The sequence below is a fragment of the Corvus brachyrhynchos genome, unplaced genomic scaffold (genome assembly GCF_000691975.1).
Source record: "Corvus brachyrhynchos isolate BGI_N302 unplaced genomic scaffold, ASM69197v1 scaffold26, whole genome shotgun sequence".
Lineage (NCBI taxonomy): Eukaryota > Metazoa > Chordata > Aves > Passeriformes > Corvidae > Corvus > Corvus brachyrhynchos.
This window is the reverse complement of record NW_008239324.1, coordinates 11,921,276-11,934,454: the sequence shown is the minus strand read 5'-3', so window position 1 is coordinate 11,934,454 and position 13,179 is coordinate 11,921,276. Positions and strand designations below refer to the sequence as shown.

General features: G+C 44.3%; 1 protein-coding gene across 1 annotated transcript; it reads right to left on the bottom strand.

Moving 5' to 3' along the window:
• Positions 1 to 302: 302 nt before the first annotated feature.
• SHCBP1 (SHC binding and spindle associated 1) lies at positions 303 to 13,177 on the bottom strand (the record flags this gene model as incomplete). The annotated part of the gene is made up of 13 exons (XM_017740831.1): positions 303 to 758; positions 995 to 1,136; positions 1,471 to 1,557; positions 2,283 to 2,401; positions 3,270 to 3,401; positions 7,105 to 7,225; positions 8,505 to 8,670; positions 8,777 to 9,010; positions 9,743 to 9,835; positions 10,609 to 10,817; positions 11,467 to 11,582; positions 12,186 to 12,374; positions 13,153 to 13,177. Coding segments are annotated over 13 exons (1,953 nt in total), but the record flags the coding sequence as incomplete, so codon positions are not given.
• Between the last annotated feature and the right edge of the window lie 2 nt (positions 13,178 to 13,179).

The window sequence follows — 13,179 nt, the reverse complement described above, 5'->3', positions numbered from 1 at the left end:
GAGAGGGTGTGGAGCCTCCCTCACTGGGGACATTCCACAGTAGTCTGGATGCAATCCTGTGCAGTGAGCTCTGGTATGGCCCTGCCTGAGCAGGGAGGTGGGACCAGACGACCCACTGTGTTCCCTTCCAACCTGACCCATTCTGCCATTTGATAACAAAGCTGATTTTAAAAACAATACATTATCAAGAGATAAGCCAGGCTTAAAATGAAGTGCAAGGGAAAGAAGTGCTATGTGAGCATCACAAAGGCAGCTCACCAAGGAGATTTAAGGTTTGGAAAACATGAGACAAAAGAACCAAGTGAGTTTTTAGCCCCAGTCCTTTAATAAGGATTACACTTGGGAAATAAAAGTGTAACAACATAGCACAACTCCTGGCATGTGATCTGACCAGTAACTGTACAAATCCTACTGCAATGCCAGCAGGAGTCAGGACAGTCAGAAAAGAAAGATACCAAAGCTTCCTTTCCCATTCCATTTGAACTGATTGCCCTCAACAGAGACAAACATTTTCTGTGACATTAAGTTGTCATCAGCTTCTGTAAAGCCCAGTTCACTCAGTCTTTTCTTGTGCATCTGGCACTTCTTCGCAGAAGTAGCCCCAAGTACATTTGCAATTTCAGAGTTGTTTTCAGTTTGTTCAGAAGTCCCAGCTCGCTTATAAAGCTCCAACTCATCAGTTACACATCCAGGTTGCTCTTGTCTGGAGCCCTCGGCACAGGCTGTCTCATCACCTGCCTGGGTAGGTTGTGTATTCCCTAAGGCAGGAAAGAGTCAATGTCACCAACAGTCATGCAAAACAGCCACATCATTAAGAAATCCTGGAATTAATTTTCTTCAATCTTAGCATTGTCACCTCATCCCACTCACTCTTTGGTTAAGCACTTCATGACAGCCACAAATTTCAAATAGAAGTTATGAATTATGCAATCCAAAAACCTGGGTATACTAGACTTACTAGTTTTACGAGTTTCTTCAAGGAAAAGAAAAATACCTTTAGTTCCCTGTGCTGAAGCATCCTTCATTTCAGAGGCCATCACTGGTCTAACCAGGACCACACCATATCCTTCATTATTATGGATCATATTATTAACCATGGTTATCTTGGGAGCCTCATAATCCTCATCTAAGAAGTTCTACAGAACAAAACAGAAATCCAACATGTCACGTCCAGCTAAAGGGATAAAAAACCTTCCAGTTTTAGGTAGAATCAGTTCTCTGCATTGGCTAGAGCACAATTATTTGCCTACACAAGCAGCATTGCAAAAGGTATTTTCTCCTTCTGGCAGATAAGAAATAAAACCAGGTGACTGCTTTGGTGGTCAGGCCAAAGCAAGCAAGTCCCATTGTCATCATGTGTGACGTGTACAAGTTCCAGCACAGCAGGTTTTAAGCCAACCCAAACCTACTGGCACTAATGGATGCAGTGATAAGCTTTTGGCAAACCAGTACCTTGTGGCTGGGACTGACCTTGACCAGTATTCCCTCCTTGCAGTGGTGGATCCCATTGTGCAGCAGGGTGCACGCACTTCCTGGATAGATTTCCACACCAGCACCCTACAAGATACAGTTGGTAGCAGTTCACAAACAGTTCAGGCACATTTACAATGGAACTTGACCACTCCATGGCAGATCTTTGTGTTCATCTACCAGTTTGCACAATGCAAAACTCTTGTTACCCCTCCAGCTTCACAGCTTTGCTACCCAGCTCAAGCAGCATTACTCAAGGCTGAGGCCCCCCAGTATTACTGGCACCAGTCCATGAAGGCCTGCTGAAGAGTAGATGCACAGCTTTGAATTACTTGCTTGTTTTTCAGTCATCCCTCTCAATACCTCAAGCCCCATCATTCTACAAAATATCCAAATCAGAGTCCATTTTTGTGTTTATCATCCCTCTGTAAGAACCAAAGGTGCCAAAAAGGGCATTTCACTTGCATAACAAATGGAAATGAGAAAACTAGTTATGGGCAGAGAAACCAGGAAATCACTTTAAAAGTACTGCAGGACATGAATCAGCAATGCAAGCAATGATTATTTCACAGATGTCCCCTGTTACTGCATCACTTTGCTATCATCACACACAGACCAGCCTGACACGTTTCACTAGAGGCTACAAGACCCCTGGGACCAATCTTGATTCAGTAACATGTAGCTGTCCAAAATGAATTTGTAAAGTTCTCTCCAGAGCGACAGAAGCCACTCTGTAACTGACTGCACTATTTCGAAAGAGAAACCTTTATTTTCAATTAGGCAATAAGTCCAAGTTAAGAATGAGTGTGTACCTTGGCCCCATAAAGATCTGAGTTTTTCATCAGTAGCTCAGCTGATGTCCTCACTGTTATTCCTGTGGTTTCACACTGTAACACACAATTCTCCAGCGTGGTTTTCCCATGATGGACATCTACATACACAGAAACAGTTATTGCTGGATGAACCAGTTCTGCAAAGACAAACGCCTCCAACACACAGCCTTAGAGCAGCTTTGCAGTGTGATATTTTCATTTCATCCACTTCAGATTCAATTCACTGATTTGTTCATGTGTGGTTTGAACTCATGCTGTTTTTGTGGTCTAAGCAGGGACAAACTGGTTGAAGATTTGTCTTAAAGTTTTTTTGTCTTTTTTTTTTATGACAGCAGTAATTCTTTTCATTACATTCCTAAGAGACTTCTGGACTCAAAAGATATTAAATACATGCATACAAGTGTTAATAAACTTTTTAACATGTTTAAAACCCAAATTTCTGTTGAGGCAAAATATTAATTAGCATCTTCTGCAAAGACAAGGCCATGCCCAATAAACTCATTGGATACAATTTAGACTTAGTTGAGTGTCAGTTTGAAGGTGCTGGAAACAAAGCCCTACAGGACTCCTACAGCACATGCTGTTCCTCAGTGGAGCACTGGCTGAGGTCAGCTGCAGCTGCATATTGCCATGGAGGCTTTTCTATGGAAAGTGGAATTTTTTCCTTTTCCACTCAGCCTGACACAGGCTGCACAGCACTCAGAGACACAGCAGATCAAGTCAAAAGATCTTATCCCAGTATAAGAATAAAGTGTAAGAGCCACAATAGCTTGAAAGTACAAACAGAGGTTATTTTGATGTCCACATTATGAGCAAGTTAAAAAAAAGAGGGGGAAGACTTGATACTTATACCTGTAGGGCTCCTCTCTACAATATTTTGTCAAACTGCAACACTGGGTCCCCTGCTTTAATTCTAACACTATTTATAGAAGAGTCACAAAAAGGTCAAGATGCTTTTACACTTACTTAAAATCCCCTCCACAGCATCATGTTGTACTAACTTCAAATTGGAGATCTTTATATTGGCTCCTGTACAGTCAAAGAAGTTGTCTCCTTTACCTTGTTTTTCTATCACGACATCATCTGGCAGGCCATAGCCTAAGGGCAGAGGTGAAAGATGCAAGTTTGGAGAATATCTGGTGACAATGAGGTGTTCAGTACGTAACAGACTCTTAAATTAATGAAAGAAGTTTAAAGCTTGATGTTTTAATACCCTGAATAGGATTTTCACCAAGTGGCCAGGCTACACGTTACACCCCCTCTGTGCCAAGGTATGGGCACTCCAAAAAGTTACCTTACTTGAATGGCACACAACAAAATGCAAGGTTATTTGAGAAAGTTGAACAAATGGGTAACTGAGCTCACATTTGCCAAGGCCGAAGTTCTCACTCCCAAAAGTTACAACAGAGAACGGGGGATGCAGGAATTGAGGACACACAGGCACCTCCAGTCTGCTCTCCAAGGACAGAAGTTCACTAGAACATGCAAAGCTTCCAAAGAACACAGCGGGGAACAGCAGCCACACCACAACACCAGAAAAAAAAGTGGAAAGGGCTTGATACTGTTAGTATGCCTCACTCAACTTCCCTATTTGCCTGGAATTTGGGGAGAAATTCAGCGTTCCTGTGTTGCACAGGCTCCCCAATTAATTCGGTTTAAAAAGAAGCTTTCACAAGCACATGCCAACATTGATTTACTAAGCCATCCACAGTTGTCAGCATTTAAGCACTTACAGGAAAATTTATGAGCATGTAAAGCTTTTATTGCTTGTCACTGACAAGAATCATGATAAGGAAAGCAATAATGCAACATCCATTAAAGCAGCATGAGTCCTATCATTTTCTGAAAGCACACACAAGATAAGAAGGGCCCAAGCAGAATGCCAGCTTTTAACCAAGTACATAAATTAATAAATACTGCCACGTGCAAGTAGAAAGGTTAAAAACAAACAAAAAAACCCCAAAAAAACAAAAAAAACACCCAAAAACCTGTGGTGATGCGATACTTTTACTGTATTTTCATATGTTCTCTGTACCCCGATGGTTCATCCCTACCTTCCCCACTTCTATTCCCAGTTGGCTTGCCCCAGACCCAAGCCGCTCCCCCGGTGTTCCCTATATTGTTGTTCTCCTCCCCTTGTTCCGCATCAATCACCCAAACCCCTCCCGTTATTCCCGAAAGTTCTGTGCCTGTCACCAGAGCCCCCCCTAATTACCCAAATATGGTCCCCGTCAATCCCCCGAGATCCTGCCCCCTCAGATACCTCCCCTCTTGGAAATTCCCTGAACCACGACGCCCCCATTGGGGCCTGTGACCCCTTTCCCTCCACCCCTCAAGACTGTTGGTTTATGTGAACGTCTATCCCTGTCCATATCCCTCCCTTAGAGATCCCTATTGGTCCCCTGACAATTCATCCCCATTTTAACGCCTCCCTTTATAAATTGTTCAGCTCTGATCCGGAGACCCTCCAATAAAGTTGGATTACCTCCTGTGGCAAGCCTCCTCACTACTTTTTATCCTCTCCCTCGTCTGGGCTGCTGTGCCTGGAGCTTCAGCTCCCCTGGGCAGAGCTGAACTCCAGAGGAGCAGCTTTAAAGCCGAGAGCCTCTGGTTGCTCCCCACTCCTGTCACACACCACAGGGAGTAGCCGAGCAGAGGAGCGAGCAGTCAGTGCGACACAAAAACCAAAACCCAAACAACCAACCTTTGAACAAGAGTCGGCAGAAAGTTTTAAAGACAGGCAATTTAATGCAAAGTTAAGTGATTGATATTTCAACACATGGTATTACCCAGAAACCTTTTCCCACTGCTATGTAGATTTAGGGTCACCCCTGGAAAGGAGGGGGCATGGGACAGTTCCAGCATGGAAAACACCACAGGACAGCAAAAGTCAGATGCAGCTTAACTTCTCACCACTACAGAACGAGGTTATTATCCAAAGCAGGAGTTTAGGAATGATTGTCCTACAGAGTGCCTGCAGTTTTCTGACTGTGCCTTTAGCTTGCTTTACACTTCACCTCTGAAGCAGCAGCCCTAGAACAAAGGAAGGTTCACCTGCTGCCCAGGGGTGTTCACTCCCCAGCAGGGCTGTGCCCCTGCCTGAGGCTGAGGGGCTCCACAGGCAGCCCAAGGCCACTGTCATCCACTGACACGAGCACAGACAGAGAAGGGCTGATGCTGCAGGTTCCCAGCCAGCTTGAACAACTATGGCACAAGGAGAAGGGAAGTTCTCAGGTGCCTTTGCAACACCTTTTTGTCCAGCATGGAAGTTATCTTTACCATGACTTCCTGCAACAGCTACTGCTTTAGCCTTATTTAGTTCCTGAAAGTTTTTATTTATCCCTGACTTACTAATCTTCATACTTTCAACCCTGGTACTGACTTGCACAGAGGCTGGGAAAAAATAAAAGCTCTATGAAGCAAAGTCACATATCTTCCATGAGTCACCCCTTCATCCCAAAAAAGCCACCAAAGCAGCCAGCTGCTCAGATTAGTGCCAGCAAAGTTTGTCTTGATGCTCCTACTTCAAACGTTCCTGGCTGCTCCTACTGCTATAATACCTTATCTAACAGGAGTCCATATAAGAAGATTAAATACCTGACAAGTACTTGTTATTCAGAGCATGGTTTGTACTAAAAATACATATTTATGTGCCTTGCTCCTTAAAATAGAGCAGCTCATCCTTTAATGTGTGGTACTGCACTATTTGTATTTCAGTTTCCTCAAAGCTAGAAAAGCAATAAATAGCACCACACACATTTTAGAACAATGTCATTCTTGAGATAAATAAAGCACTTTATCGAGGTCCCTTGTCCTGCAGGTGCACTGGTTATCACAATGTGTATCTTTATAAATCAAACACACACAGGAGATGGGCAAGAAAGAAAATGACACTCATAAAACAAGAAGGGCGAGAAAAATAAAAGTCCAGAACATCAGGAAATTAAACTCTCAGCCTTCTTCTCATTAAGAAGCTTTGACAAGACAAAAATGCAACTAAATAAGTGTATGAACAGCTGCAGAACCCCCAGTGATAAACAGACTGTAACACTGCAACAGAGTGCGCCTGCCTAAAGCACAGGAATACACTGAGAAATCAAGAGTGGTGAGACAGCAACATATCCTAGGCAAAGCAGAAGTATTTAAAACACAAATATTTTGCAAGAAAAATTCTAAAATCACATCTGTTGTGTCTGTTTCTACAGAAAAAATGTGTTAATCAAAAGCTTCCTCCTCCACCTGCGTGCCTCCCACAAGTGCAGTCAGGTTGGCAGCCCCTGCTCCCCATCACTGACATGCTCCAAGTGCCATCACTAAATCCTAAGAGCACCTCCTGGCTCCTTCCTCCTGCTCTCACTGGGGCTGTAGCAGCAGTGGGGCCCAGAGGCTGCCCGAGGCCCATTCAGACATGCAAAGAACCACAAAGACATTTCTCAAGTACTCTTAAGTTAGTAGAAGCCTCTCAGAATAACTTCTCTGTTTCCACTATTACAACAAGTAAGTCCCTTAGGTTTCTGTTGAATCCTGTCTATTACCTGCATAATCACCACTTATGCAGACAAAGAGGAGGAAATTATGAGTTTCTACCAATTAACAAAATCTGCAGTTTATCTGCACTATGGCTAACAAAACAGCTCACTCCACCCTGCATTAGGCACAGCTCTGCAGCACAAACAGGAATACTTTGCAGAAAAAAGCAAATGCTCCTGGCAAACTCTGCAGAGAGTAAATCCTTACACAGAGCTAGTTTAAGGCATTCCATTTACTTGTTTAAGGACCTTTAGACTAGCAAACCTTCTACCTTCTATCTCAACGGAATCAGCAATGCAGAAGACGCCATCGACAACATAATGACCAGGACAGATGATGACTCTGTCTCCTTCATAACAGGCATTTACAGCTGCCAGTGGATCACAGTGAAACTGCAATAGACAAAAAAATACAATCAGATCCCAAAGAATGCTGTAAAAATGGATGCTTTTATGCCCTTAGAGCTTGCTTTCAATTAAGTGCTGCTGCTTTTGCTTAAAAGAAACCCTTTTAATGGTACCAATAATACAAAATTTCTACTTTGAATTCAAGAATTGTAGCCCTCTGTGGACAAAACCAGCATTAACACATGCCTTTGATGTTTGTGTCATGCCCATTCCCCCAAGAGAAAACTGTGGACACACAGATCAAGCAACACATTCACCCCAAAGCAAACTTCACCACCGCCTGGAGCCAACACTTCAATTGAGCCTAAGTGATTTGCCATGAATTTACCACAAAGAAATGGATGACAGAAGGTAAAGAAAATAAAAACCAAACAATTCAGCAAGTAGATCAGAGCTGGTCTGAATACTCCTGTGTTTGCTCGTGGTATGAGTCACCCCCAAACACAGTTCCAATACCACAGTGGTAAATAGTGTCCACATGGTCCTTTTCCTTGATAAAGAGGGCAGGCTGATATCCTTCACAAACATTACTGAGGAATTCTATACTGAAGGATGACAGCACAGAAAAACTACACCTTTATTGCATCCCAGCAAATTCCAAGGTAAACATAATAAGAGCATTTTTTCAGTTGCCAAGTCAGAAAATCAGATTTATAGCCTGGAAGTTATTCCAGGACCTTCCCCATGGCTCCATCTTGGCAAAGTGTAATTCATGAACATGATCAGAATACAGCAAACCATTTCATCTGGGTGCAAGGAATTCAGCCTGTTCTTAACTGCTGAAGTAGCAAGTCTTGTCTGAGTTCACTGAAACTAAACATAGCTGCTCCTGAAATAAATTATTTCCTACACAGTACCGAAGCAAGAAAATGACATTTCTTCCTTCAAACTCTAGATCATGATCAGCAGCATCAAGAGACATGGGCATTTCAAACCTAAATTCAAGTGTTACACCTTACCATGTTTCACTGTAGAATTATTACAGGTTCATCTCATTTCCTACACACAGGAAGTAAGTTGCTTGTATAGAGTACTCAATAGGCACAAATGAATAAAAAGAAATTATTTGTATCATCCAGTTTTACCACTTATTGTTTAAATTACAGTGACTTTTTTGTTTTGAACTGACAAAAAAATCCCAGCCCTGTAGTGTAGTATGTTGCAAATGTAGTATCTTCGTATCTTGCACATGGTAAATTAACTTATTCTTCCACATCGTTTCTTGAGAGGAAAAACTATTAGCAGACAATTCCTGTCACTGCACCTGTATTTCTAGGCCTTCACAAGATTCTTGGCAAAGTTTATCCCTTGCCAACAGATGAAGCAGACTTGCTGTCATGGTCCAGGGCACAACATGAGTGACCTTGGCACCCGTTGGTCTCAGTCCTTTAGCCTGGAGGCTGCCATACTTCTGGTAACCAAACACGTACCTGCAACAAGAGCAACACAGCCAACAGCTCTTCCTTCAGTAAACACCTCCTCTAAGTTATGTGATTGCCCTTAGGAGCCTCCTCCCCGCACAAACCTACCAATTACCTCAGCAGAGGATTCTCAATTAGTTTTAGCTTTTGTTTTAAGTGCTCCACTTTGTCATACAATTTTAGTCCTTCCACCATGGAAACATTTTCTGCTTCTGAGTCCGAATCATTGCTTGATATGCTGTTCCTCACATTTAAAAACTTCTCATAAAGTTCTTCACATTTAGCCAACAAGTTCTGATAATCAGCTACCAGCCCAGAAGGCACCCGGTGTTCCAGGACATCATAGTGCCTGCAATTCAGAGCAAGGGGTCAGCACATTCACAATCCTCAAAGACCAAACATGAGACTGGAGAGAACCTGAGGAGTTCTGCATCAGTGCCTAAGTCAAAGTTCTCTGCAGTCTGCATCAACACTGCTCCACTTTATTTGCAAGCAGCAAAACGAGAAAATCAGAACATTTTACTTTCTAAATAGCTGCCCATCCGCCTTGAAAGATTGTATACAACTATCAGAAACTCACTCTAAAATAAAGGCATAAGCACAGCCATAAAAAAAGGGTAACAATTTAGAAGGTAATATCTAAGCCTTTATTAGAAAAACTAAGAAAGATTCACACACATTCTTCCTGCAGAATGACCGATTTACAAGTTTTTGTTTACATTCAGCTCCATTCTGGTTTTTATTTTATGCCCAGAGGTAAAGAATGGAGTATCCTATGCCAGCCTTTATTAAGATTACAACTTGTACCAGTGTGAGGGTGACTATTGCTGAATTTAGGGCACCATCTGATGGAATGCCAAAGACTACAGGGAAAAACTGAGGGCTCAGAAATCAAGTGGCAGCCTCAGTTGTGCTCTCTTTCCATACAAAATTTTGACCAGCTGACAGTGAATGCTGTTACAACAAACTTGCTTTGGTTTACGAGTCAACAGGGTTTTTTTACACCTAATTTTGAGTCACTATTCCCACATGGCACATTCCAGTGGTTCTGCCCTAAGAACAGCAAAGGTGTTGCACTCACAGTCTCAGTCGAGGCTCAACACATCGAACGAAGTAATCAAACTCATCCTCCTCCTCCTCGTCCCACGTCCTCCAGATGCACTGGTAGAAGAACCTTTGGAAGCCAAGTGTGAAATCATACAGAGGAGAGCAGAGTCAAGACCACTGGAAACACCAATGTAACCAATGTGAGAATTCACCTCAAAGCATCACCTTTCTCTAAATTCATGCTACTGTCCCCTAAGCTGCTCAGTACACACAGAAGTCACCTCTCCTGTTGCTTACCTGCATAAAGAGTTTTACTTTGTCTCTAAGTTTAAAATTCATAATAATTTCCTACTTCCTCAAAAGAGAGTGAACAGCTAAAAGCTGGATTTGAAAAGCAAGACTGACACTCTTCATATTCTGAGGCTTTTTGGTTGTTTGGTTTCGGCCAATCGCCCTTCAGCTAAGCTTTCTTTCTGACAATGTAGGTCATTCCTCCTATTTTAGCTTCTTTGTCCACTCCTAACAGCCAATTTTGTATAGAGATTTCAAACAGCATGTAGTGCCTGAAAGAAAGGAAGATGGAAAAGAAGAAAAAATATACAGAATATGTAAAGAGACACCTAAAGAATAAAGAGCAAATTTAGGGGAGGAGGCAAAATGCAGAAAGAAGAACAGGACCAAAAAAATTAAAAATCCACCAAAATGTTATTAAAGAGAAAGAATAGTGTATTAGGCTGCAAGTGACACAGTCACTCTGGGGTGAAAAAGAGAGGGAAAGCAGTCTCCTCAGAGTACCAGTCATCAGATTTACTTTGGAAAACTTGGCTTGTGGAGCTGCCAGCATGGCCCAAGAATTCAGGACAGGACGCACGGGGTACTAGCAGGGCGTAATTGTCCTACCTGACATGCTCTATGGCTAGTGCTGTCTGGTCAAACTCTCCTGACTCATCATACACAACCCACAGCTCCTGCAGCAGGATCTGATGTTCCTTCAGCTCCAGGAGCTCCTGCATGCATTCCAGGGTAAAGCTGCCATCCTGGGACTCGCACAGGAACGGCTCACTGAGCTGCACAACTGCCTTCAGAGCCAAGAAATTCACACCAACCACCTGTGGGAACAAACAGCTCTGCAGATTCCCTCAGAACTGCAGATCCAGCTGAGGGAGGGGAACATGATGTGCCTCAGTCATGGCCATTCTGGGTCCCAACTGACCCACACAAACCAACACAAATGGCACAGTACAGCCAAGGCCATCTCGACAGCTGAATGATGACCCGGAGTTAAGCTTCTCACATCCACAATGCTAGAGAGCCTTTCCCACATCCAAAACTTCATTCAAATGCCTCATAATGCTCATAGCAAGGCCAGTAAGTTGCTCTCTTTTTTTTTTTTTTGTTTTGTTTTGCTGTTTTAAAAAAATGGCAAAAGCAGTATCCTCAGACTCAAACAAACCAATACTTCACAGCTCTTTGGGACCCCTTTGAGGCTCATTTTTCAAAGTGCCCACAGGATACAAACAATCCAAGTTTCTTCTTAGTCTGGGCCAGTGACAGCCATTTTTGTCACTAACTGGACAGAAGAGCTGAGAGGCTACAGAGTTTTTCCCTCCTCAACCATGTGATAAAACTGCAAGTTTGAACATCCAAGGTTTGCAACAGGGATGTATGACCTGGACATTGAGAGACCTAGAAAAGTCTGTTGCAGAGGTAAATTATGTAAACTGGAGACAAATGCCTGAGCAGCAGCGATCCACTCACCCCAACAAGGACCTCAAACACATCAGTGCGCCAGATTGCCTGCCAGCCAGAGGGCTCAAGGACCTTCCCCAGGTATTCGGCTATGAACTGCTTCACCTCAGAAGCTTTGCAGTCAGCTAAAAAGAAATTGAAGACATACATTTATGCAAGGAATGGATGAAAAGTCCTCCGCATCACTGGAAAATGAAAGTCAACACAATTGAAATGTTCCTCTACCACCTGTCATGTTGGACTTCATTTTGTTTTGCTCGTGATAACCATAAGCATTTTTGCTAGTTTTCTTAGTATTGAGAGAGCTGGAGACCATCTGGTTTGTGCTCCTCTGAAAGACATCCAGGACTCAACATTCCAGTCACTGAAGGTTTCAGTGCCAATCGTATTAAGCACATAACTTCTGCCTTATCTTAAACAGGTTTACAATACACAAAAAAATTCTAGGAAGACCAGGTAAAAGAAGGCACAGAATCCACTATTAACACCTCTGCCTTTCCATCACTCAGATTTTATTTACTTATATTAAAATTACTGCCTCCTGGTCCACCAGCTAGAGCAGCTGAGGTTACAGCATAAGTGATGACAGGACACTGTATATTTTCCAGCCCCCATTATTAAAGGCATCTCGCACCTTAATATACAAGTGACTCCATTTAAACTAGATCGTTTAAAGTCACTACAAGAAAACTGACACCACCTTATTTGCCTATGAAAAAATTACTTACCCAAGATGTAATCCTGGTAAGCTCTGAATCGCTCGTAAAACAAAAGATGATCGGTGTGAAAAATATCTGGAAAAAGCACGTTCCCGTCTGGCACTGTTCTTCCTAAAGTAGTCCCTGGTTTGTCACGACTGCCATAGTCACTCCAGGAGTCAGCACTCGAATCACTCTCAGCATCTTCCCGGTGCAGATCTGGAAAGAGGAGCGGGAGTAAAGCAAACCCCACGAGCTGTCAGTTCAGCCACTCACTGGTCTATTCCCAGAGAACTCCTGTTCAGCCCAAGGCCTATCACGAACCTGCTTTCTACGGCACGTCTTAAAATTATCCTTGATGAAGCGTTTCAAACCCATACACATTCCTCGACGCCCATTTCAGCGCCCGTAGTAGGCACTGACAAACATACCAGAACTTTACGATCAAAAGGAAAGAAACCCCACCACATTTTAGTGTTGATTTCCAGAGCCATCCCTACGTGCGCTCCCTCGTTTCCAGGCCGGTGCCCACGCCCCGAGCCGGGGGGCGGCTGCGGGGCCGGCCGGGTACGAGGGACGTTCAGCCAAGCAGGCGTTACCCTGCCCAGGGGGCGGCCCGTGGTGGATCCGAACCCCAGCCGGAGCAGCCCGGACAGCACAGCCTGACCTGGCCGCTCCTCCCCTCCACACCATCCAGCTGCATCCCTCGGGCACCGCCCGAGCGCGGGGCGCAGGCCGAGCCGGGGGGCGGCTGCGGGGCCGGCCGGGTACGAGGGACGTTCAGCCAAGCAGGCGTTACCCTGCCCAGGGGGCGGCCCGTGGTGGATCCGAACCCCAGCCGGAGCAGCCCGGACAGCACAGCCTGACCTGGCCGCTCCTCCCCTCCACACCATCCAGCTGCATCCCTCGGGCACCGCCCGAGCGCGGGGCGCAGGCTGCCCGCGGCCCTCCCGGCTGCCCGCGGCCCTCCTCGCCCGCGGGCACACGCAGCCCATACCTCTCTCGGCCTGCTCGGCGCGGTCCC